Source organism: Dipodomys spectabilis, unplaced genomic scaffold, assembly GCF_019054845.1.
Source record: "Dipodomys spectabilis isolate Male_0828 unplaced genomic scaffold, ASM1905484v1 ptg000061l, whole genome shotgun sequence".
Lineage (NCBI taxonomy): Eukaryota > Metazoa > Chordata > Mammalia > Rodentia > Heteromyidae > Dipodomys > Dipodomys spectabilis.
This window is the reverse complement of record NW_024870738.1, coordinates 4,971,555-4,998,413: the sequence shown is the minus strand read 5'-3', so window position 1 is coordinate 4,998,413 and position 26,859 is coordinate 4,971,555. Positions and strand designations below refer to the sequence as shown.

General features: G+C 38.5%; 1 protein-coding gene across 1 annotated transcript; it reads right to left on the bottom strand.

Annotated features, from left to right (window-relative positions):
• Positions 1-2,215: 2,215 nt before the first annotated feature.
• Grpr (gastrin releasing peptide receptor) lies at positions 2,216-26,566 on the bottom strand. The gene is made up of 3 exons (XM_042680537.1): positions 26,154-26,566; positions 4,387-4,738; positions 2,216-2,605 (listed from the first exon to the last, which is right to left on the bottom strand). Exons 1-3 carry the CDS (start codon positions 26,564-26,566, stop codon positions 2,216-2,218), a joined length of 1,155 nt encoding a protein of 384 aa, XP_042536471.1.
• Between the last annotated feature and the right edge of the window lie 293 nt (positions 26,567-26,859).

Below are 26,859 nucleotides of genomic sequence, written 5' to 3'. Positions count from 1 at the left end.
TCATTAAAAAGCATAGAACTAGATGGAGAGAGGAAAGGTGGGAAAATGTAGTCATGATATCCTGGTTCAGGTACATTGGGTACACAGGTAAGGTTGGGAGAGATCAGGGAGAAAGATGAAAGGGGTGATGATAATGATCAAGATGTACTGCCCTCATAAACTGACATATTGAATAGAAATCCCTTTTGCACCTATTTAAAGACAATAAAAATAAATTTTTAAAAAGTCAGAACTAGAAATGATAACTGGATCTCTGTTCTCATTGTAGAAACAGAAAACTGAGTCTGGAGAAGGGAACTTAATAGCCAAAGCCAGATACCTTGAGACAGAGTTGGAATGGCAAGAAGTCTTGGTTCTTTCAGGTATGTTAATGTGCTGTGCTTTTCAAATTGCGTGACACAATTATGGAGTACTAGCAAAGAAAGTATGTACAGAAAGCAGAAGCAAAGAGGCTTCACTCCAGCTATTTCAACTGTAAAACACAATTGATTTTACAACTTGTGTTAGTCCAAACTTAAAGCTCTACAGACAATGAGCACTCCTGTTAAGAGACAAAAATTAAAAAAAGAGAGATAGAAATATCAAATGTCCCCTCAGGAAAATAGAGCCATTTCTGTCTCATTTAAGTGGAAATCTGAACTACCATTGCCTTAGCATGGAAGGGCTACATGTTAGAATCTGCACGTGAGTTACCATTTTTGGGATATGTCAGAATTGGCTTGCCTTTGAGTCCAGCAAACCTCAAATCAGTTTTTAAAGTAAGACAATCCAAACTTTGTAGAGCCAATTTTAGTCATTTTGAAAAGAAAAGGATTTCAGTCCAGTCTTTATCTGCACCTATAATATTTCCTAAGTACTCTTTTCTAAGTAGAAATAAATACCTTTCTTCTTTCAAACTAAAAATTAAGCCTCTTATACATATTCAGACAGAAACACATTAGTAAAATTTTATTCCTTTCCTCCACAACTCAGGGGAATTATGGGAACAGCATGTTAAATGTAAACATGTTTATATTTCCACTCAGATATGATCTTCTCTGCCTGGTATTGAAACTACTGCTTCAATGTGTCAAGAAAAGACAGTCAAATCTAAATAAATACACTTGTCTCAAACCATATATGCCTAGAATAAATACCATCTTTCATGAATTGTTGTAGATAGATTGTACCTATAAATTTATAAGTAAAAATGTTGGGCTGTATACAAGTGGTTACAAATGAATTAACTCTAGTAGCCTCTGGAGAGTTCAAACAGTATCTTTCAGAAAGACTAGGTCAAAGACCAACAAAATCAACACCAGGAAATGGGCACATCCAAGAGGGGCGGGGGACATGGGGAGGAGGGGTAGACAAATGAAGGGGGAGAGGGAGAGAATATTATGATCATGATATCATGATCAATTCTTTTCTCTTCTGTGGTAGAATGGCACTATAATGATCATAATTAGAGAGCAACAATGATAATTTCCAGCAAGGGAGGTCAGTGTGAGATGTCTCTCTGGCCACACATAGATCTTGATATATTTATCTGTGTGTTTGGTTGTAGTTTTGTCTTCATGTTATGTTTTAAGTGTCTTTCTGTATTTTATATCCTCAGTAACATCGTTTAAAAAATCAATATCTGGAGATTTGTTTTATATGTTTTATATGCCTTCCAGTATTATAAAGGAGGCCTCAAACATGAGGCTCTTTCATAGAGCTGACTTTTCATGTTAGGAATTAAAAAAAGTTATTCCATGGTATTATAGACATTATTGGGGGGAAAAGCCAAGTCACATTTTTTAAGCATTAACTTTTGCTTCAAGAACCGACAAGGCAAAATCTTTCACAAAATACACTTCCAAAGTATGATTTTTCTGCTATTTAAATCTCTTTGTTCATATAATTTCAATGACTTAATTGGCCATACTTGTATACCACGGCTTGATGCTTAAAATCATAATTGGTTCCCTTTTCTTAAACGGGGCAGATTTGCTCCCTACTAGAAAAAAGACTCACAAGTTACAAAGGGAACGTGCCTTCATGGTTTTCTTTAAAACACAATAGATTTCTTTGAAACACAATAACGATCCTTTTGGGGTCATTCATTCATCCATTGACACCACCTAGCATTTCGCTGGATCTGAGGAAAGTACAGAGACAACAATAGATTTGCAGGCTCTTGATCAGCCACAAAGCAAGCAGGATTCCCTGGGAAGGCATGGTGAGGTATAGTCTACACATACCCTTCATGGCAGATATTTCCATTGATGAGGCTGAAGGTGGCTGCGGAGGGATTGGTGCTTTTGAAAGAGGTCATGCAAGTAGTGCTTCTGCCAGTGCTATGGGAACGATTCATAAGGCCTGGCCGGCAACAGAGGAGCTGGGTGTTGAACTGTTTCCTGAAACTCTTACTCAGCAGGTAGAGGGCAAAGGGGTTCACGCAGGAGTTGGTGAAGGCCAGGAGGCGGGCACAGATGCTGGTGACAAAGTGGAGCATTGAGGTGTCCACCTCAGAGTAGTGGTAAGAACGGTACAGGTAGATGACATGGTTGGGGAGCCAGCAGAAGGCAAAGAGACCCACAAACACCAGCACTGTCTTGGCAAGTCGCTTCCGGGATTCAATCTAAGGAGAAAAATCACATGGAGAGAGAGACAGAGAGGCCAGAGAGCAGGGTCAGAGGAAGGAAACAAAGACTCAGACAGGGAAATAGATGAGGAAATACAGTGAAATAAAGAGGTGAGTGTACAAAGCCACAGAAAAAGAATTCAATAGAGGAAGATAAATGCGACAGAAACAGACAGGAGGGCAGGAAGAGAGAGAGGGGAGAGAGACAGAGAGATAGAGAGACAGAGACAGAGACAGAGAGAGAAAGAGAGAGAGAGAGATCCACAAGGTAGAATAGAGTTAGAATATGCTGCCGTGAAGAGATCTTTAAACAAAGTTGATTACATGCTTGAATGGATTGCACAATGAAATTCTAGTAAGTGCCCTCTTTTTTCCTCCAGAGAGCACTAGTGGAGTTTATCAGCCATGCTACTTCAGGCCTTTCTTTGCTTCACAGTTAATGATTTCTTATTCCCTCTGATGCTCATAAAAACAATCAGCTTAGTTCTTCCTCATTGGTCAAGCCAAGTGAACTCCCCATTATTATTTTTTCATCTTAAGCTATTTCTGGACTACACGATATAAGAAGTTTATGAGACAAAATGAAATGAGCACTTCCTTTTGATCGTAAGTCTCTCTGAAACCTCAAGGGGAAACTTCTTCCTTATTAAAAAAAATTAGGAATGCAGGCACTGTGTGTGATGGCCTATAATTGAAGCTATGTAGGAGGCTGGGATAGGAGGATCACAGTCTAAGGCAAGCTAGGTGAAAAGCATGAGACCTCACCTGAAAGGAAAAAGAGCAAAAGGTGCTGGAGTGCAGCTCATGTGGTCAAGTACTTGCTTAGCAAATACAAGGCTGTGAGTTGGAACCCCAGTACTGCCAAAAACTAAAACCAATTGGGGTTACAATGTGTGCTTGCTCCTGAAAGGTCTTTTAAGTAGAGACATTTGCACTGACAACTGGTACATTTTCTTAGCAATTGAGACTACATTTTTTTTTTCTGAAGGTGAGGCCTCAAGTATGGTCAGCTATTCACTTATGTGGAAATACATTTTTTTGTGTATCACTTGATATGCATTTGGGTTAAAGGCAAGAAAGACCGATAAAGATGAAAAAGTCAAAGCACCTAGTTTATATCATTTGGATTTCAAGGATGAAATTATGGGAGTTATGGGATGGGAGATGTGCAAGTTTGGACCCCCAAGCCTTGTACAGATTGTCTCTTGCAATCCTTCCAGAATCTTTCAATATAGGGATGAATATCCATATCATAGGTAAGAAAGTGAGAAACAGAATAAATCATGCAGTCTCAACTCAAACTCATATCATTGTGTTTTTCAATCAAATTTCTTTTCTTTCATTTGTCTCCTCCAACTGCATGTGAGAACATTCTTTCTAGCCAAATGACACGGTTCAAATTTAAGAAATCATCTGCCCGCAGATTACCTATTTTCTCAGGGTGCCAGGAACTCATGCTTATAATCCTAGCTACTCAAGAGACTGAGCTCTGAGGATTGCAGTTCAAAGCCAGCCTGGACAGGAAAGTCTATGAGACTTTTATCTCCAATTAACCACCAAAAAGCTGGAAGTGGAGCTGTGGCTCAAGTAGTAGAGTGTCAGACCTGAGTGAAAAAGGTAAGGGGCAATGTCCAGGTCCTGAGTACAAGCTGTAGTACCTGTATATACACAAAAAGGTAACTGATGGCTACCTAAACATTACACTTGTTCGTGGAATCCAAAAGAAAGGCAAGAGACAAAATCGCCAAGAAGGAAATAAGCCAACTCTAAGTACCCACCTGCTTCTTGACATGTATATTCCCTTCCACAGGAAGATTGTAAGCACTCTGTATCAAGTTTTTGGCAATGAAATAGTAGTAGACAGAGATTATTGACAGTGGAATGATGTAGAAGACCAGAAAGGAAGCCATAGAGTGGATTTTAGGGTGCAGCTCATTGGAATGTGGGTATGGAGCACAGCTGATGAAGGTCTGATTGGTGCTTTCTTCATGGAAGGGGTGGAGATCTGAAAACACAGCCTCTGGGATGGCCAGCAGCATGGAGATGATCCAGATCAAGGCAGCTTTCAGGCAAATCTTCATTAGGGCATGTGATGCCTGGATATCCATTGGTCGGACAATAGCTTTGTACCTGGGCAAGAAAGAAGGAATACACTGCGTAAGTTGCCTAATACAGATCCAGACTAGAAGGAGGCAAGTCAGCCTTCTGAGATGCAATATTTAAGGATGTACTCACTCTCAAGTTCATGAACATGGTGACTTTGAACTCACACAGCCTCAGCAGTGAGCACCTCTTCCTTCAGCAAGAACAATCTGACAATGCCCACATTTCTTCTTCTTCTTCTCTCTCTCTCTCTCTCTCTCTCTCTCTCTCTCTCTCTCTCTGCCTTTGTCTCTCTCAATTTAGGGGTTGTTTTATAAACTATATATACATATATATGTTGTACACAATGTCATGTTACCAAATATGTATTTATTATGGCTAATTAACATGCACCTTATCTCACATGACCATCATTTTTGCTTCTGTGAGACCATGTGAAATTGACTCAATTATTTAAAAATATAATACATTGTTATTAACTATAATCATTATGCTGTATAATTCATTATCTCTCTTGATTTCAGAAGTGCTTCTCAGAAAAGATGATGTTCCTGTCATTTTTCTTATCACAGAAATTAATAACAAAGCATGTTGTTGCTTAAAGTGAGACAGAGACAAGGAGGTTAGCTTTTTATTTTTTATGTTTGGAAAATCCTACATTATGAGTGCTCAAATATAGCTCAAGAACTTAAGTCACTGAATATTCAAAACATGTCCCTTCCTTTTTTCAAAGGATGGAGAATGGATGGTCTATTGGAAATTTTATACCCAAGAGGAGCCTTGTCATTGTCAAATCTTTCCCTTTCCTCTTTCACTTTCAGATTATTTTCTCTTATACTCCCTGTTGGCTAGTGAGACATTTGTGCCCCCTTTTTTGGATCACATGCTCTGGGAAGGAGATGCAGAAATGCAGTCAGGAGTTCAGAACATTTGTTGATTACTTGGAGGGCTGATAACAGGAGGATCATGGCTTGAGACAAGCCAAGGCAGAAAAGTCACAAGACCCATTTAAAATCTACTGTCACATGTCTATCATCCCATGCTTCAAGGGAGGCTAAGATTTGGAGGATCAGACCTGGTCATAAAGAAACATCTTTGAGATTCCATTTCATGGAAGGGAATCTAGATGCTGTAGTATGTGCCTGTGATTCCAGAGATGATGGGAAGTCTAAAAGTAGATAGATCCCTATTCACCTGCAAACCCAGGCAAGAAATGAGACCTTATTCCATAAATAATCCATAAACAACAGGACCCAGGCATGGTTTAGGTGGTTTTGCACCTGCCTTAGGAAACATGAGGTCCTGAGTTCAAACTTCAGTATCATTATCAACAATAACAAAGTCTGTTCAGTAGTAATACCTGTGAAAGGAAAAAAAAGAAGGAACATAACTGGATGGAGGGAGCTATGAGACAATAATGAAGATCTGACAAAGTCTACACTAACAAGAGTGACAAAGCATAGTGGTTTGCCTGGAAAATTCACAGATTTAGCATTAAAAGTCCTGTGTTCTGGGAGAATGGTCAGTTAAGTAAACTGAGATAACTGGTCAACCCTACGCTAGTCCAATGGGAAATTGAGGAACTTATTGTCCAGTGCACAATCCTGTCTTGGGTGGAAACGGATAGTCACTGGCTGAGGGTTACTCCAACAGTAGTGTGACTTCCATTACTGCCTGGCTCAGTAACTGGGCAGGAACCAGAGGACTCAGTAGCACATCACCATGTCTGATCCAACACCCCATACAATTCCTAGTCCATGTATCTCACTCAAATACACTTGTCTAAGAACCCATCAGAGAATGAGCCTTTGATGGACAGAGAATGTCTTTTTCCATCTTGATACCTACTCACATTCTGACATGCATAAATTATACAAACATTCCTTCAGTTGATGAACTAAGCTACTCTAATGTGGCAGTTGATAAGTTGGGGTCAACTAAATGTGAGGCTCTTTATTACTGAAAATACTGTATTCAAACTGGTTTTACTTCATATCATAGAATTTAATGAATTTCCCTTTCTTAGACAGCTATTGGGTGAACGCTCTAAGATGCACCCTGACTTTTCACTCATTTTCCTCCTCCTGTATAGCAAAGCGGAGTGAGTTCTTAAGTGGCAAGTTTGGAAGAAAGAACCTATGGTTATCCAACTGTCCCTGACTAAGGCAATGGCATATCTAAAATAGATGGGGGTGTCTGTAAATCGATTATTGCTGCAGGCCTAAGTCACTTTCTCCAAACAGCTTTATTAAACTTAGAAGTGATTGTTCTATTGTTTTCAGTGTGATTTCTTTATCTAGCTCTATATTCTTAATTCAGGTAGGGAAGAAGAGGGCTATGATTTGGTGTGTACTCTCAATCACCCAAATTCCATAACATCACCATAGTTCTGCTTTAATGTACCTGGGTTTGTTTGCATGTGAAACAATTATAAGAAACATATAATGATTTCAAAGAAAGTTCTATTTTCCTCTTTACTAGCCATTTCAATACTTTTTATTCTTACATTGAACTGAATTCATATTGGCTTTTTGGTTGGTTATGAGACTTGAACTCTGGGCCTGGGCGCTGTCCCTCAGATCTTCAGCTTAAGGCTAGTGCCACAGTGCCACTTCTGGTTTTCTGGTGGTTTATTGGAGATAAGAGTCTCATGGACTTTCCTACATGGGCTGGCTTTGAACCGCGATCCTCAGATCTTAGCTTCCTGAGTAGTTAGGATTACAGGCATGAGCCACCGGCTCCTAGTCTGAATTGATTTTTTAAAAATTAAAAGTATGTGAATGTCTTCAATCAAAGATGCCTATAACTGAGGGTATTTCTAATAAATTTGCTAAAACGACAACTTATGATTTCTGCATTTTCTGGCAGATAATAGTCATAAGTACCACCAAGTCTTTCAGTAAAGGTGATTTACTCATGCATGATTCAGAAACTAGTGTGAACAGCTTACCTTATCTCTCTTGGGAATCTTCTGTTCCTAGGTTCAAAATGCCTTGGGAACAATTGAAAACTATTTTGGATTCATGACATTTATTCATGAAAGATAATATAAAGCTGCGTATGATGTTGCAGGCTTATAGCTCTAGCACTTGGGAGGCTGAGGCAGGAAGCTCAAGAAATTGAAGCTAGTCTGGGCTACATAGCAAGATCCTATTTGAATTTCCCTACTTCCAATAAATCACTTAAGGACATTTCTTTTCATCTTTTTCACAAAGAAACATTTGAATTTAAATCTAAGCCTTTAGATTTATGTGCCACTTTTGAGAATGTAAGGATAGAATAACTTATTAAATAATGTGTTGAAGATAGGAATTAGGCAAATTATGAATTGGAAAATTCTACAAAAATGATGATTCACTTTTTCATTTAAGGAGGATATTTTTGTATGCATCTTTGGTGATAGCATGGATTATTTTCATGTACTGAGTAAAATAATGGTATTGTAGTCATACATTTCTTGAGACCTTGTTTATTAAAGACATACTAACACATTTACCAGTGAAATAATATGGTATCTAGCATTTATTTTTAAACATCAATATATTGATATATCATTTGTGCAATGAAGATATACGAAAAACAACAAATATTTTATCTAATATTTGCAATATATCAAAGAATGGAAAGAAATCCTATTTCTTAAGCCGTTGTTTTGTGCCAAGCAAAAAAATGACATCTACATTATCTCACTTACGTTCCACATAACCCTAACAGGTTCATATTATCCCCATTCTGCAGATGGAAAATTGAAGCTCAGGTAGTTTAGGAGGTGGTAGAGTAAATATCCAATCTAAGACAACAGCTCCTTGAGAGGGAGATTTGGATAACTCCTATCTAGATGCAGAAAAAATAGACTAGAAACCAGACACTGGGCTCTCAGGAGTCAGGATTGCAGCTACTTCACACACACACACACACACACACACACACACACACACACACACTCATGCACGTGCACATGCATACTACCTCCACATCCCTGAGCATAGGTGGCACAGATGGCCTACTTTGTGAACTGCTCATCATGCCAATAGAGTGACCACCTCTCAGGTTCCAGCCATCAGCTTGAAAGTTTCTGAGACCCTTGTGTTGAGGGAAGCAGGTCTCTCAAAGGCATACAAGTTTCTCAAATGTATATAGACTATACTACACCCTCCCTCCATGTCTAGTGGTCTGCGGAACATGGAACTGATTATTCTATTTCTTCTTCTTCTTGCTTAGCCTGTTTTGCCCAGAGCTCCCAATCCAGGGAGCCACTATTAGATTGTTCCTTTTTAGGGATGAAGCTGGTTGAACTGGAGTGGATACGTCATCTAAACCAGTTAATTTATGGAGAGAACGCAGTTAGCAAATGATTGAAAAGATTTTAATGTCAAGGAAGTGATCAAGGCCACAAATGATAAACATGTAAAGGTGAATAAGCAGAATAGATGGCTTGAGAGAAAGGAAAAGAGAAAAAGACATAAGAGGAAAAACTGAGGTGATGTGGCCCTAAGTAATACACAAAGTCTTTGTTTCCTGCCCAATAAACTACTGCCAAATGTACAAGAGATCTTTTGTACTCTTAATATATCTCCATTCCCATTGTACTGGAGTTAGGTTATGTCTTCTGCTCTTTGCCAACAAAAGAGCTTTGTCTAGGACAATAAGATACAATGGCCATTTATGTATTTCTATGATCATTATATATTTCTATGAGCATTTCTTATATATCACTCCTACCTTGGTGTCTCTTGAGAGACTGAACTGTAACTTCCTGTTGTTCCCAAGAGATATACAAGTTCCTAAATTGCCATTACATCCCACCTTCATCTTTTTCTGTGTGTGCAATCTTAGAATCGCTATGTGTGTGAATTCAATCCTTCAAAATTTCAGCTTAAGTATCATCTTCACGAAGCTCTTGCTGAGTATGTCTCAAATTTTGTATTCTTTCTTTCAACCTATTTGAATTTTATGACTAGATTATCAATTCTTTTCATTTTTGTGCTTACAATGATCTGTCTTGAATTAATTATCTGCTAGCTTTCTATGAGTATATCTTTTCTATGAAACTTTCTTATAAATTTCCCAAGGTCAGAAGCTTACATTTTGTGTTGTTCTCGTCTTTTTGTATCACTAAAAATGCCCCAAGTCCCCTGTTCTACATATCACTTACTTTACAGCAAATACTTGCTAATTAATTGTTCAGTAGTATATGACTTACAGACAAGTCTCTTATTCTCATAAATGAGAGACTAGATTTTCTTATATATAATACTTAGTGAGAATTATTCTTCCATAAACAGACAAATTAACTCCTCTGACGACATTATTCTTTCCCACCTCCAAAACATCCGTGCTTCATTTTTCTTATGTAAACAATGAAAAAATATTCTTCAAAACAAGATTAATGTATCAAAGAGATTCTTGACAAATAAAAGTAGCTGGCTGTCAAATTCAGGGATGAAACCTTAGCCCACAAAAGGTATATCTGTTATGCAAATATGAGCAGTTCATTTCTATACATTCAGCATTTTAGTCCTTATTTGTTCATAATTACTTACTGCAGTCAATAGAAAATTGTTGAATAAAAACATTACAATCCAAATGTCCATTTCATGGAAAATACTGAAGTGAAGTCGAAAGCTAAATGAACAAAATGGTCTCTAGGGTAAATGACACATTTTGTACATTTAAATGAGAATTCTACCTAGTAAGATTGGGCAAAACTATGAAACACTGGCTTTGTTTTGAGACTACAGCCAAGAATTTTTCTGGAGAAATGTGAGACAATTATTAGCTGGCTTGTAAGATGGCAATAACCTGGAGCAATGAACTCTTATGCCCCTTTGAGCTATTTCTATGTAAATAGAATGTACTGATCTTTGGTGCACATCCAATCATTTTCCTTAAGTATGTCACAGATTACAGTTATCTTTTTCTGTTCTTTCCTTAAGCTAAATAGATTGAATGTTGTTTACCATCCCTTCCCAATATACTGTAGCCTTGTCTGGATTCTAGCATGGGATAGGAATCAGTGCAATCTCTAAGGGGATGGAAGGATAGAGGGAAAGAAGGAGGACAAAAAAAAGAAAAAGAGGAAAATGGAGACAGCATGAGAAAGAAGCAGGTGAGAGGAGAAGATGGGAGGGAAAGGGAAAGGACAGGAGGGATGAGAAGGAAAGACGGAAAGTAGAGCCTATCTAGAAATACAATTGTATTGCAGAAGTACCAATCCCTAGTTGGTCTATTCATAAGGACTTGGTCAGGATACTTTGCTACCCAGAGGAAGCTAGACTAAGGGCAGTGTGCTGTTGAAGGGAATTGGGAACAGTAAGAGAAGTCCCCAAAGCCCCTTCTCTGAGAATTATTTAGGAATAGTCAGGGCTCTAGCTAAGAAAGTGATGACAATCTTGGCGAAGGATGAAATAACTATTCAGAAAGCATGTTTCCCAAGCTTGTAAAAAAAGAATATACATTGGCAGCATATGGCTACAGACCCTGGGGCTTGTAGAGTTGCCACAGTTGTAGCTCTTGTTTTCTTGTCCAGGATTTGGTAGAAATTATATTAACAAGGGCAAGTATGTATCAATGTTAAACTTGGGAAAGTTGATGAGCAGGAAGTCAGGTTCAATCCTTTTTCCTTCTTGTAACAATACTGAATAGATTCGTCTTGACCATTAAAAGATAAATGAAGATAAGGAATGACCCAAGCAGTAAATGTCAAATCCAAGGCAAATATACCCGTTTTATTTGTGTAGTAATTGGGAAGTGAAATGAAAATGGACTTTGGCTAGAAGGGGGAGAATGATAGAAGGGGTGATATTGATCAAGGTGCACTGTACTCATAAACTGACATGCTGAAGTGAAACCCCTTTATACAACTACTTAAAGATAATAAAAAGAAAAGCAAAAAAGAAAAATGGGCATATACCTACATTCTATGTGTGTCAGTGTAAAAATTATACACATGTACCATTATGCTCATTATGTACAGTAAAAGAGCACTTTAAATTTATTACTCACTAAAAGAAAACAGACGTCATTGGGAAAATGGTCAATCGTAATCTGAATCAGGAAGTATGCCAGGATGAACCTCAAATAGCTTATTGTGCCAGATAAAAAGGAAATGCTTGCACAATAATGGATTTATAGCAAAGAATATACAGGGCATCCTGAAGGGTCTTGCTTGTGAAATTCTTGAGAAAGAATCAAAATGAGATTAAGAAAAAGACCAACTCATAAATGTAGAAGAAATAAGAGAACTGGAAGCATCTCCATTTGTAACCTTCAACATAATAATTGAATTTAGGTAAAAATAATGAAATTATTGGAGGACTGGTTTTGGGGAAACAGGATATTCACACAAGGACCTCACCTCAGACCACTAACTACAAAGGAGTGATCTGGAAATAAACCCTCAATGGTTTTCAAACTCAAGACCAACTTCTCCAGTGGGAAGATAGGCATAAGATGCAGGGCCTATGACACTTTTAGGGCTCCAACATGCTTTAATCTTCTTTAAACCCAGAACAAAAAATGAGTATAATCTCTCTCATATTATATTTGTCTTCATACCAATACAGTCATGAAATATGATTCTTCTTTCACTACTATAATAGATAAAAATTATGGGTCACTTAGAACAGATCAAGTACTTATTCTGTGAAGTTTGTTTAAATTAACTTTTTTTTAATCTTCTTAATAATCCTATGTGGAATATATGACTATCAATGCTTGTTTATAAATGAGGAAACTGAGGCTAAGTAACTTATGTAAGACCATTAGAGTTAAACATAGGAAATAGAGTTAGAGCCAGTACAGGGAGTCCCCCAAGCCTGGGAATAGGTCACACAGCTTCTCATCATGCTGGCCCTGTGGTTGGCCAGGCAACCTTGGATCTCTGGCCTTGCAAATAAGGAAGAAAACTAAAAATTACCATAATGTCTGTCTTCTACCTGCTGCAGCCATGGTGAAAGCAGTGTGTTTCTAGGCAGAAAGTTCTTCTTTGAGTCTGTCATTTGAACACCCTTACTTCACACACACACACACACACACACACACACACACACACACACACACACACACACACACACAAATTGTAATTCCCTATCTCCTGAGACTCATTCCTTGAGTGAGATCTGCATTCTTGAATATATTTAGAGATCTCAGGGTGGAAAGGAGTCATGTGAATAAATCACTGAAGTCCAGGTGAAAAATGGCAACAGTGAAAAACTAGAAGTCATAAGCTGGAATGAGGCTAGAGAAAAAACCATGGACACTGGAAAGGCTTTAGAAGTCAAGGCACTGATCGTGGGGTGTAAGAATCACAGAAGCTGGAGGCAAATGGAGGAATGGAAACAGAGGGACAAAGAATGAACAAATACAGCAGTGGTACACATTAGACACTAAGTTGAAAAAATGAACTATACTACTTGTGGGTGGGGAGCAGGAAGGAAAAACTGGGAGAGAATGAGGGAAGGGGTGAAGTCCAAAAAGAAATGTACTCATTACCTGACCTATGAAACAGTAACCCCTCTGCACATCACTTTTATAATAACAATTTAAAAAGCACTATTTTCTTTCCATTGAAGAACATTTTTTAAAAAGAATGGAGAAGCTTAGGGATAAACTGTTAAAAGATGAAATCGGTTGTTGGACATCTTATATAGCACTTTTGCATTAGGCACTGGACAAATATTGACCGTTGGGCCAAAAATGAGTTTCAGCAGAATGATCTCATTCTAAATTCAATGTTAATCCTGTAAGGGTGCCTGTCAGAAGGGGTATAAGCAGGATGAAATATTACATTTGCCAGAGGATATGTTTAAAATAGCCAATGAAAGGAGTGGCCCAGTTAACTTTCAGTAGAATGCAAACATCCTGGCACAAGTTATTTGTAGTCCATTTCTCAAAAAATGTTATGATGACAAGAACATATATTTATGTTAGACTTTCAGACTTTTTCAAGACTTTATGAGCCAAAAAGTTTGAAGAACATTTGTAGATTCCATTTGCAAATTACAGTTACACAATATTTTGTAGCATAGAACATAAACAGAATGAATACAATCTATGAAGGCAAAAAATAATCTTATGTTCTGGGGTGGAATGTATAATAGATTGCGAGCCATCAATTGTCTTTAGAAATTGTCATTCCCTCCCAAACAGTCTCTGAGGTGAGGATTTAGGCGAAATGAAAGGAGAGATGTGAGAAATCATAGGGAGTATTGAACATTGAAAGAAGACAGGAAGAGGACCCTTAGACAGACTGCAGTGAACACATTTTCAGGACTGTATCCATGAGACATACGGTTAGAGTGTTTACCTGCCAATTCTCATCCCTCTCTATCCTGGGCTGCTAATTCCATGACACCACCATGCCTCAATCCTTCCCTCTGAGCAGCACTTGCCCTTGGTCAGAAAAACACCGGAAGCCTAGATGTATGTGTGACTTCCTGGTGCCCTAAGAAACAGGACTACCATCTACTGGGTAGATTCTTTCCCCAGTCCATTCAATTTATCAAGCATATATGTAGAAAATGAAATCGTTGAGGTAATTTTTCATTTCAAATATATTTCCAAATTCTTGGAAAGAAAAACAGAAGTTCTAAATGACCTTATGAAAACATATTTCTGTCCAAAATAAGATTCATTGATGGTATTCAGAAATAATATCCTAACATATGACTCATTGTGTCTAATTATAAAGATTCAACAGCCCCATCCCAGCAGTGCCTCCAAAAAAAGTTCAACAGTCCTATAATTTAAGTAAACTTTTCTGAGAGGTTTGCCTCAGAGGTGCATGGGGTCCATTGGCATAGGAGGTGGATCCTGGCAGCGCTGTAAAATGGACGAGCCTACGAAGGGGGACAAAGAGGCTGGGCGGAGCCTGGGAGCTCTGAACTCCCCTTCCACTTCCATAATGCTATTTTCTTTTGTGAGAGTGCATTATCTCAGGTACTGTTTTTTTTCTTTTTGTCAGTCATGGGCTTGAACTCTGGGCCTGGGCGCTGTCCCTCAGCTCTTCAGCTCAAGGTGAGCGCTCTACCACTTGAGCCACAGCACCACTTCCGGTGTTCTGATGGTTCACTGGAGATAAGAGTCTCACAAACTTTCCTGCCCAGGCTGGCTTTGAACCAGGATCCTCAGATCTCAGCCTCTTGAGTAGCTAGGAATGACAGGCATGAGCCACTGGTGCCCAGAGCTCAGGTACTTTTTATTGTTTGCTATTTAACAAAAGTTTACATAATATGATGTGCATGGCATAGCAGCACTTCATGAATTTATCTGCATCAAAAAGATTTAATTTTTAATCTGTATAACAAAATGAGAAAGTAGATATTAATATTGTCATTTTTAACAGAGGAAGGAACTGAGGCCCAGAGAAGCTAAAGTACTTGGCTAAGACCATATGGCCAACAGTAGCAGAGCTGGAGTTTGAACAGAAGCACTTTATACCACAAGATTTTGATTTTTCCATTTTAATTTTTCTTTATTCTATGAAATGGAAGTAATGAGATCAGTTTATATGCTATGATGAAAAGCAAATGGATATTTCAAAGGTTCTTTGAAAAATAGGAAGCATTATTTACAAAACAAATGATGATTACATTTGCTGGCAAGGAATGACTATCCAATAGAATTTTAACTAGAAGAGATTTCAAAACCCACCTCTTGGCTTCCTTCTTAATATAAATTGTATGCTAATTATACACCCACTTTTGACTATATTTCATAAGGAAGTGATGCATATGATATCATTTTATCATTACAGCAATAATGAAAGTCCTATGAAAAAGTAAACATTTTTATCCACAGTTAAAAAATCAGATGCTTTATAAGTGTAATTTGTTGGAAGTCTCATAATCGAGTATTAGAAGTACAGGACCTAGGGCTGAGAAGGTGGCTCAGTGGTAGAGCACTTGCCTTGCATGCATAAGGCCCTGGGTTCGATTCCTCAGCACCACATAAGCAAAAAGAAAAAAGCCAGAAGTGGTGCTGTGGCTCAAGTGGTAGAGCGCTAGCCTTGAGCTGAAGAGCTGAGGGACGGCACCCAGGCCCAAAGTTCAGGCCCCACGACCGGACCCAAAAAAAAAAGAAGTACAGGACCTAGATATCTCTTTGAATTCAGTGCTTTATTTATTTTTTGTTAGTACTGGGGTTTAAACTTAGGGCCTTGCATTCACACTCAGCTTGCTTGCTCTACCATTTGAGTCATGCTTCCAGTCATGTTTTAGCTGGATCATTTTGGAGATGGAGTCTTGCCTAGTCTTCTTTGAACCCCTGGACTCTGGATCTAGCTTCCTGAGTAGCTAGCATTAAAGATGTGAGCCAGTAGCATTCAGCAATGCTTTTCAATTTATTCTCCCCCCCACCCCATTGAGAGTGTTGGAAATATTACCCCAAAGGATTAGTAAATGCAACAAAATAAGGAGAATATAAAACAGTGCACTGGCTGTTAGACTTATTAATTTGTGATAATGAAGACAATAGACCACTAAGTACTCATTGCTTATCAAGCTCAGTCAATTTATCACCACATTTAAATAGTAATTGACATTTCAGGCTCTGTTTGTCACTATGAATATAAAAGTCCCTGGCCACTGAGGATTTAAAATTTGATTAAGGAAGCAAGATATGCCCAAGAAAGGCCCTTAATGAATAACTCAATGACTCTACCTTTGTGAAGAGCTCTTAGAATAAGCGATGCTAGATCAACATATAAAGTACTATTATCTCTGTACAGACAAATGATGATATATTTAATTACAAACCTACTTTTTGAACAACTATGGAATATAGAACTTATAAGTCATCAAGGACCATTTTTAAACTAAAAGAAGAAATAAGATCAGAGAACTCCCACACTTAGTTAGCTGAGAACGAAGCTTACAGCCTATGCTGCCTTAGATCCCAAGTTCAGTGGATTTCACATTTGACCATTATATTTTAGGTTCTCAGGGCTTTTTAAAAGCACAAGAATACTTAAAGCTAAATATTTGCTGAATTTGTTTTCATCTTATACTTCACCTATGCTTTTTGTGTGTGTGTGTGTGCACGCGCAAGCACGCACATGCGCGTGTGCGCACTAGTCTTGGGGCTTCAACTCAGGGTCTGGGAGCTATCCTCAAGTTTTTTTTTTTTGTTTTTTTTGGGGGATATTTTTGCTCAAGACTAGCACTTTACCATTTGAAACACAGCTTCATTTCTGGTCTTTTGGTGGTTGATTAGAGATAAGAGTCTCAGGGACTTTTCTGCCTGGGCTGGCTTTGAATTTTGATGCTCAGCTCTCAGCCTCCTGATTAGTTAGGATTACAAGTGTGAGACACTATCACCCAGCTAGTTAAGGTATTCTTTAAACCATAAGTTTAACCTTTGATTTCACTTATGTTGATATTCTAGGGGGAAATGGTACCAACTTTTGTTTTTCTGCTCTTCTGTAATATTTTTAACCATTTAAAGTAAAAGCAGAAGAAAAATAATGAAGAAATTCTTAAAAATCTGTTTTGATTATGTTTTTAAGCAGCAAGAAACTCTTAAAACTCTGTTCTGATTAATTTTTTAAAGCAGCATTTCCTGTATGTTCCAATAGGGAAACTACTATGACTTGGTTGTCACATAATTTTATGTCACTTTAAAATTGTGCTCAAACTATTTATCATAAAAGAGTTCTGCCTGGTATGACATTTCCTAACCAGATAACAAACAAAAGAACACCAAAAATAAAACACAACGAAACCCAAAGCAACCAACCAAATGCAAGAAAAAAACACTAGCACAGGTAAAAAGAAAACCGTGGCTTAAATATATGTAGAAAATATCAAGAAATAGGCACAGTATTGTCACAGTAAGTCCTTTCAAGCTTGAAAATAGATTCCTTTATGTGACAAATTTTTTTTTGTTTTCCCATTATTTTTCTCTATATAAACCTTTAGCTAGTATCACTGGTTAACTGGCCTGAGTACATCAAATACATGAAAAAAAATGAAAGAAGAAAGAAAAGAAGGAAAGGAGGGATGGAGACATAATAAAGAAGTAAACTTTAAAGAAATGTATTGTAGGAACATTTTGGCTTTTTCCTGTGAAACTTCAGCCATTATCACTTATTGCATAAGTAAATGTTGGCTGAAGCTCCTGCTCACTGGGGCAAGAGGCCCGACCTGGTTTGAGTCTCCCAGAGGCTTTGATGTGCCTCCATGCTTGGCAGTGCCCACGGCTGCAGGCATCCGCTGAGATTTCTGACTTACTCACTTTGAAGTTAGCCAGAGCAACTTCTCTCACTCTAAATTGCTAGGATAGTTTGAGGCTCTTGAATGCTGACCCTACACGCCTGGATAGGTAGTTCTGAACAACTCTTTAGCAGAACTAGGATGTGTGTAGTTTCAAGGGCAGTACATCAGGGTTTTCAGAGAAATACTATGGGATTTTTCCCCTTCTGATTATGCCAAAGTAGCCTGTGGCTGACCAAGTCTTCTAAAATAAAAACGCAGAAAGAAAAATCCCTTTGAAAACATTAGAGAAATACCAAGGCAGGAACAATGTGAGAGGTCAAAATGCTGGTGAGTTCTTATTATTCAGCATTAGTTTCCCCCTTAAAGCATTTATAAATATCAAGCAAGAGCAGAGAAACTCCAGTGCTGAACAGAGCATCTAGGTGATGGTTAAGTGGAGTCCAGGACCCAACAAGGAGGGGAACCCAGGTTAACAGTCAGGGTTTTGGTTCAGATGCTCAAAAGGTTAAAAGCGAGATCTGGAGGCCTTGTGGCCAAGCCCAAAGTATTTGCACAAAATAATAATTTAAACCTGAATGTAAATATGTGAGTAAATGCAGAGCATGTATAAACAATAAAAACAATATTTTATGGAGTTTAAAATAAAGAATTCAAATACAGAATGAATAAAACAACAACCAAACAAAAGGTAAGAGGGAATTTTAAATAAAGTTTGTGTCCTGTTATCCTTGAATTGTTCAGGAAGTAGGAAAGTTCTATTTTATAGTAAATTCTAGTAAGTCAAACATACATGCTCTGAACTCTACAGTAGTCCCTCAGTGAATAGTAAGTAAAGCTTGCAACATCAACAAATTCATGGAGGGAGGAAACAGAACATTTTAAATATTTAATTAATGTAAAAGGAGGTAAGAAGGAGGGAAAAAACAAATAAGGTTCAAATTGCAATTCAAACATATAAGAAGAACTGGATCAATCAGTATATCTTTGTAAGGCAGTACAGTAGTCAAATTACAAATAGCAAATTGACTGCATAAATACACTTGTGTTAACATGCCCATGGAATTTCTATCTTATTACAAGTGAGATTAAAGAAAAGTTTCAAAATAACTACCTTGCTTGGTAACACTAGATGGGTGCTGGTGGTTCACACCCGTAATCCTCACTACTCTGTAGGCTGGGATCCGAGGATTGTGGTTCAAACCCAGCCTGGTCGAGAGAGACCTTGAGACTTTTGTCTTTAAATTACCAGAAAACCAGAAGTGGGCTGTGGTTCAAGTGGTAGAACATTAGCCTTGAGCTGAAGAACTCAGGGAAAGCACCCAGGCCCTGAATTCAAGCCCCATAACTGACAGTTAAAAAAATAACATGCAAGCAGAAAGTAAAACAAAGGGTTATGTTGAGGTAAAAATAAAATAAATACACTTGTATTATGTAAACTCAAGAAATATCAATGCTAATGAAGATAAAAAAAGGCCTTATGAAAACATCTATGGGAAATAGGTTAATAAACATGTATATGAATATGTAAGATTATTGCAGATATAAGAAAACTTGCAATGCTATGAATTTTAACAGCCCATATAGGAAAGAAACTTAATAATGATTGCTGTGGTTTGAATGTGCCACTTCCCCCCCCCCCAAAAGAGAATCATGTTGAAGTTTGTCATTCTAACTCTTCACTTTTAAGAAGTAGGACCTTTAAATATGATTAGATTATGAGGGTGTACACCTCATTAATGGATTAATGTCATTATTCCAACAAGGAAATAGTTCTATGGAAAGGGAATTGTTACTGGAAGCAAGGTCAGCTAAGTCCTTTGTCCTCATGGTTTTGTTTGTTTGTTTGTTCTGTTTGTCTTTCTTCCATATTGTGACACAATATGGAGTGTGGTGGGCCTTAGCCAATCTTTCCACCATATTTTGGACTTCCCAGTCCTGATTCATAAATAAACTTCTATTGTTTATAATTTATTCAGTCCATAGCAACAGGGAGGGGAGGGGAGAGGAGGGTAAAAGGGAGGGGAGAGGAGAGGGGAGGGGAGGGAGAAGGATAGGAAAGGAAATGAGAAGAAAGGAGTGGTAGGGGTGGGGAATGGAAAGAAGGGAAGAAGAAAGGAGGGAAGGGGAGAGGGGAGGGGAGGGGAGGGGAAGGGAGGAGAGGAGAGGAGAGGAAAGGAAAAAAGGAGAGGAGAGGAGAGGAGAGGAGAGGAGAGGAGAGGAGAGGAGAGGAGAAAGGCAAAAGTTTCCAAATCCTGGTAATTTTAAGAGACAAGCTAAGATGTAGCCAACATATTTAATAGAGTGAGTATGATAGACTAAATAAGGCAGTTCTTTAGCAGATGATATTATGCTATTTTTCAGGATTTTGTGATCATAGAATTTATCAACTCATTTGGATTTGAAATTTGTCATGATTTCTAAATCTAATGTGTGATTTCTAAATTATTACATTCATATCTTTACCCAAGTTTTAGGTTAATATTTTGTTTGTTTTTTCTCAAAAAACCTGGATGAGCTCTTTCATCTCCGGTTGGAAACAATGTTATCCAATTGTCACTGAATTGTCGAAGGAATTATGAATTATCAGAGGAAATAGGCAATTGATTCAGAATCGAATCTAGTACTCCAGTTTCACTCAGTGGGATCTACCAGAATCCAGTCATTTTTCCCTGCTTTTATGTATTCATCAATTTATCTATTAAACAAAGATTTATTGAACACCTATTTTAAGCTAGGAACTACTCTAGTGTGAGAGATTATACTAATGAGATACATTATAGTGTTGCAAGAAAAATAGTAAACAAATGAGCAAAATAGTTGTCAAGAAAAGAATTCTGTATGATAATTAGCCAAGAGGAAAGACTTATCTATATGAAAATTATACATAAATGCATAGGCCACATTTATTCATTACCCAAGTCTAAAAATAGTACTAATTGGTCAGTCTGTTGACTAGAAAAAATAAATCAACAAATTGTGATATATACATCCAATAGAATACTACTCAGCAAAAAAAGAGTGGACTACTTATATGTTCTAGAGCATGAGTTAGAAGAAACCAGACTCACCAGAAGTGGAGCTGTGGCTCAAAGTGGTGGAGTGCTTAGCTCTGAGCAAAAGAACTCAGGGACAGTGCCCAGGCCCTGAGTTCAAGCCTCACAACTACCAAAAAAAAAAAAAGAAGCCAGACTCAAGAAGTTCCATGTGGTATGATATAATTCTCTTGACAGTCTGGAAAAGATCAATAGTTATCTGAAATGGGGTTGAGGAAGGGAATAGACTACAAAGGAACATGAGAGAATGAGGTGGACTGCGGATAGAAATGCTCTTTATCTTGATTAACTAGTGGTAATGATGTGCTGCTCATGTCAAAACTCAGAGAAATGTCAACCTAAGACTTCAGTGTGTGTGTGTGTGTGTGTGTGTGTGTGTGTGTGTGTGTGTGTGTGAATTATACCTTGATAAACCTGAAAAAAGAACCTGCTTGATAGGATAAAATGAACCTTTTCACAATCTCTTGTCCTGTTATTGGGAGGTAAAAGAGAAGAATGGAAAGGTCTTTTTGTCTTTCATTCGCTTCTAAAACACATGTGTTTTAATTAAGAGAGAATTTATGCCACCCCACACATCAGGAAGATCTCTAAGTGCAAGAATGTAAATTGAGTCTATTTTTAAAGGATGTTATTGACAGGCACAGTTCAAAAAAGCCCACCAGGGAGCCTTTGCAGGCGATGTTGTACATTTTATGATGAAGTTTGTGCTTTTTTTTGCCTCTATGCATATTAAGTTGCCAGAAATGATAATTAATCACATAATAGCCTGACACTGCAAAGATAATGTGTGAGACATGAGAGCAAAGTTCATGGCTGACCTTCTCTTCCAGGGCCCTCTAGCTGGGAGATCCTCAAGGGGAACCCCACTTTCCCAGCACCTGTCCTCTGACAGCTCCCAAATCTGCTGGCAGCGGTGGTAGTTCCATTGCTGTGGGGAAATCGAAGTTGAATTTCCTTGCAGACAAGCCGCATTTGCCTCAGAAAAACAAAACCATAATCTTATGAATTGTTCATGCAAACGGCTCCAACCAAAGCACTTCTCAGCAGCAGCCTTTATAAGGAATTAAATGGAAAAGTGAGAAAAGTGGTCAAGCTCTTTGAAATCGAAGGAAGCTGAGCACAAAAGTAAATGCAACTTTGAAATCACTAAGAGATTCCAAAGGGATACGCCTGGACTCCCTCAGGGTATCGTTCTTCTTTGGAATTGGTTGCTTCCACTGCCCAAAGAAGGGAATTGGAGTCAGACTCTAGATTTTGATACTGGTTTTTTTTCTTTTCTGAAGAAAAATTTCCAGATCCAGCAAAGACATTGGGACTTGGAATGAGGAAAGTTAGGCCTTTGGGTGCACTCGATTCTGATTTTGTTAAGAAGGTTACATCCCATCAGTTCTTTTGGTCTCTGTGTCAAACAAGCATTTGAACTTTAAGGTGACTTCCATTTCTAGCTTTTGGGTTTTATCGTTTAGCACTGCTCAAACATCAACCAAGTAAAAACAATCAAACTAGAGTCATCATAGCACTTTACCTAAGGTGGGCCTGACTACTGTAGAAGACACTGACTCCATGGAATTTCCCATATGATTAAGAATATAGAAAACGCATCCAGAAAAAGGACACAGTAGTACAAAGCAGGATGTATTTAACTGATAAACAATACAGACAAAGATAACTTGAAGAACTGGAAAATAAATCAATGAAAGTAAAAGATCAGGGAATGATTCATAAAAGAAAAAAAAGACTTGGATGGTGCCTTGAAGAGCTGATAGAATTTGGGCAAAAAGAAAATAGGGTCAAGCCCTCAGAAAGGGTGAAAGACAGGATGTGGGAAAGGGGAGAAGTCTGGTGACATGTGGGAGGGAATGTTTAGTTTAGAGCAGTGTTAGTTCTGGCAAGTGTTGGGACAAGAGCATGTGAAAGTAGACTCCTAAGTGGAGAAAGGCCTGCAAAAGCATTTGCCAGACACAGTACAGATCTGGAAAGTGGACTCCTTGTGGATTCCTCACAAAGTCTGATACCCAGATATCGTGTGGGACAAGTAGAAGAATTGTAGGAAAGAGGGAATCATTCTGGAGAGTATCAGGACAAGAATGGGTTAATGAAACAGTATATAGGAGAGCATTGGTATATATGCAAGATCAGAGGATTTGAGATGAGAGGGAGGACAGGTACCAATATTGAAGAAGCTTGAATGTAAACCTTCAGTTAGAAAGCTATACTAAATCCAAAATTCTGGATTCTGGGACTGCCTTTAAATATGTATTTGAAAGGGTGACAGGGACATAAACTTTTCTAACAAAGACTCAAGTTCACCTGAAGTAGTGGAAGATCTTAGAGGGGAGGTTGAGCTACATACAGGCATTAGTGAGAAACCTACAGAGGCAGGGATGAATGATTCTCACTATAGGCCCTACTCACAACCCACTTAAACCCTAATTCAGTAGATTCAGGATTGGGCTTCCCAACCTGCCTTGTCTGAAGAGAATGAGGCTTAAAGGAGAAGGAGCACAGATGAGTGGAGAGAGTAAACAATTACAGTCATAACACTCCATGTACATATGTCAAAAAGAAACCAGGTGATTTGAAGGGATAGGTGGAGTTGGTTGAGATGGAGAGGGAGAGAATGATGGAAAGGGTGACATTGACCAAGTATTTGCTGTAATGATTACATTTGTGTGAGATTTTAACTTGGCATAAATAATCTACAGTGATTGAAATCAGAATCGTGATTGCCTCTCTGTGGGGGTATTAACTAGAAAGAGGCCTCAAAGAACTCTGAGAGTGTCAGAACTCTTTTAACTCCTGAGTAGTGGTTATGCAGTTATCTAAATATGTAAGAATGTATTGAGCTATTAATTTGTTTAGTTTACCATTATGCAGATTACACCTTGTTGAGAAGAGAAAATAAATATAGACGATATATATTTACACTGACAACCTCATCGGATATTATAAAAATCCGGTACCTTTTAGAATTGTGATAAATAGAAAAGTACAATCTTACAACATTTAAGTAGCTCAATACCCATTCTTGTTGTAATCAGCTAGATGTATTACCAGTGATTCAAGCGATTCATCAGCTTTTTCCATACCATCTTTAAGTAGCTCCACAAAGGGTTTCAATCCAACATGGTAGTTTATGAGTACAATGCATCCTCATCAATGTCATTCCTGTCATGATTCTTCCTTGTATCTTCCAACCTCACCCATTGCCTCAATTTTCCTGGCTCCATTTTCATATGTGAACATTGAATATTATGGCTGCATTTGCTTACCCTTCCATTCTCCACTTGCCTCTCCCTCCGCAATTTCTTAATCAGTAGCGAAACTCAGGAAGTTAGTTGAGTGGGAGCTTGCAGTACTGAACTTATTAAAGATAGAGAGCATCTATCAACTTCCTCGGGATACACTGTGGCTGCCAATATGTGCAATCTAGCTTTGGAAAGAGCTCTCCCTTTCTGCTGCTCATGAGCTCATGTGCTTTGCAACTCTGGGAAGTGGGGGGGGGGGCCTGCAGCTGCATCTTTACATTCCATGTCCTTGCTTTCCTCTCTGCATCCCCCAAAAGACAGTAAACACCATCTGTCCTACTGCATTCACCAGCCCGGAAATCCAAATCTCTTCTTCCTATCAAGAAAAGTATCCTCATCCTGAAGTGCCCTGGGCCACTGATAACCAGCCCCAGAACGTCTGCCAGCTCTGAACTTTGGTAGTCCTGAATGAATGCTAGACTGTCTGTGATCATTACTACCTGGTAGGCAAATAAATGTGCAGGGCAAGAGCAATCTCAGAGTGAGCAGAGGGAATGAGAAGACCTTGTCCAACTGGTTTCGTTCTGTCGTTTGTGGACCATTACTTTGCAATCCTTGAAAATGTCATGCAGGTCCAGCGGTGTACTCCAGGCAGCCTAGTATAAATACATGGCTACAAATACTGATAACACTATCTTTATTTGTCCATTACTTCTCAAGGTCGGCTCACCTGAGGACTGTTTGTTCCTCTCCCAAATGAGAATCCAGCACCACATGTATTAAAATGTGGTCCATTTTCTTCACAGCATAAACTTTTAAGAGCTTCTTCTATTCCTTTTCCCATATTCTGTCAAGCCTTATGTATCTTCAACATACAACATACATCTGATTTTAAGGTAGCAATTTTTATCCACTGGTTCATAGTATCGGCTTTCCTTAATTCGACCAGTTTATGTTGTGTCTGAAACTCTTATTACTGTGTCCAACTTTCAGAATCTAGAATGGCATTAGGTTCAGCAATATGTGTGAACAACCTGTAGATATTTTTTGACCTGTTAATTCAAGCAGGCGTTGCTTACACAGTAAGGGTTGGATAAATACTCAAAATTGAAAAAGAAAATTTAAGACTGCATACATACAAATGTTTGTGCAATATGTTCACACAGCAATACAGTTCACAAATATTTTCCAGAATAAAGCCCTGGACTAGATTTCCTCTTTCCCCCTCCCAAAAGAAAAGAAAAACCCACCGAAGATACTGTATATAGAAGAATGTCAATGAAGACATTAAAATTAGGAGTTAAGCTTGAGTGGAGCATTCAGGTGGAAGAGAGGAACAAAAATACTCAATTCCATTTTAGACTTCAAAAAGCCAGCACACAACTAACTATTCAGTCACCAAGATCCAAAGACAAAATCAGCTGCAATATAAAAACTATCTGAGGAAAATAAATCTCAAAGAAATGAGGTGTACTTTCTTCTCTTGGTGATTTCTGAAAGAATCCTTTGAACAAGTGTGGTGGGTTTCTCCGGTTCTCTGAAGGTTTTGAACTGCTTCTGAGAAACATTTGCCTGAGGTTGAAGCTATGAGATGTGATTGTCTTTCCCACCCGGGCAATTAATTTTGCAGGGAGAGCAAAGTTAGGACAAGGCAATGGTTTGTCTTCGGAAAATACACCTCAGTTCGAGAATTTTTTTTTAATTCTCATTTGTCACCTTCTGTCTCTACCATTCACCCATTTTTCTTTTTCAAACCAATCTAGCAAACTCAAAAAGTAATTCCCAGAACAAAAACATGCCTGGAAGGGAATCTGAGTTGGAATAAAACTTCCCTTTACACAAACAACTCTGTCTGTCACGATACGGTGGTTCATTTAGCAAGACATCTACCATCTGGGAGAGCATGTAACTTTCAGTCAGTACTTACCTGTCTGCCGAAAGAGCTGTGAGAGTGAAGACAGATACCCCCACGGAAGTAAGCTGTATAAAGGGGATCAGCTTGCAGCCAATCCTGCCAAAGAGCCATCGGTCAGCCAGGTACCTGCTGGCATCCACAGGAGCACACGTTACCAGGAGGAGCAGATCTCCCAAAGCCAGACTGGAGATGAACAGGTTTGGCACATTTCGCATGGACTTGACTGTACAGAAGATCTTGATCAGAGTGATGTTGCCAATGAGGCCTATCAGGATGATAAGCCCATAAATTGCAGGAATAATATAGAGGATCCCCGGGTGTGACCAGTCTCCATTCATGGGGAGCTCCACACTGTCATTGGAGCTGTTGCAGTATACGGAACGGTCCACGTCCAAGTTCAGAAGGAAACAATTATTTGGATCCATCTCTAAACTTTTTCTCCTCCCAGACTCCTTAAGGTGCTGTGGCTTCACTTTTGGTGTTTGCAATTAGATGAGGATGATGAGTAGATTATCTATGCTGAGCTTTTGATCTTCTTTAATAAAGACTACGAGGGCATCTAGACTATGGCATTCAAACCTATCTGTCACGGCTGGTGCTGTACTGACCTCTTCACACTACCAGTGCAATCTACCTCTAAATCCAAGAAATGAGCAGCAACAGGAACTCAGCCCAAAGAGGCTTTAGAATGAAGCTTGCTCTCTATCAGCTTTCTACC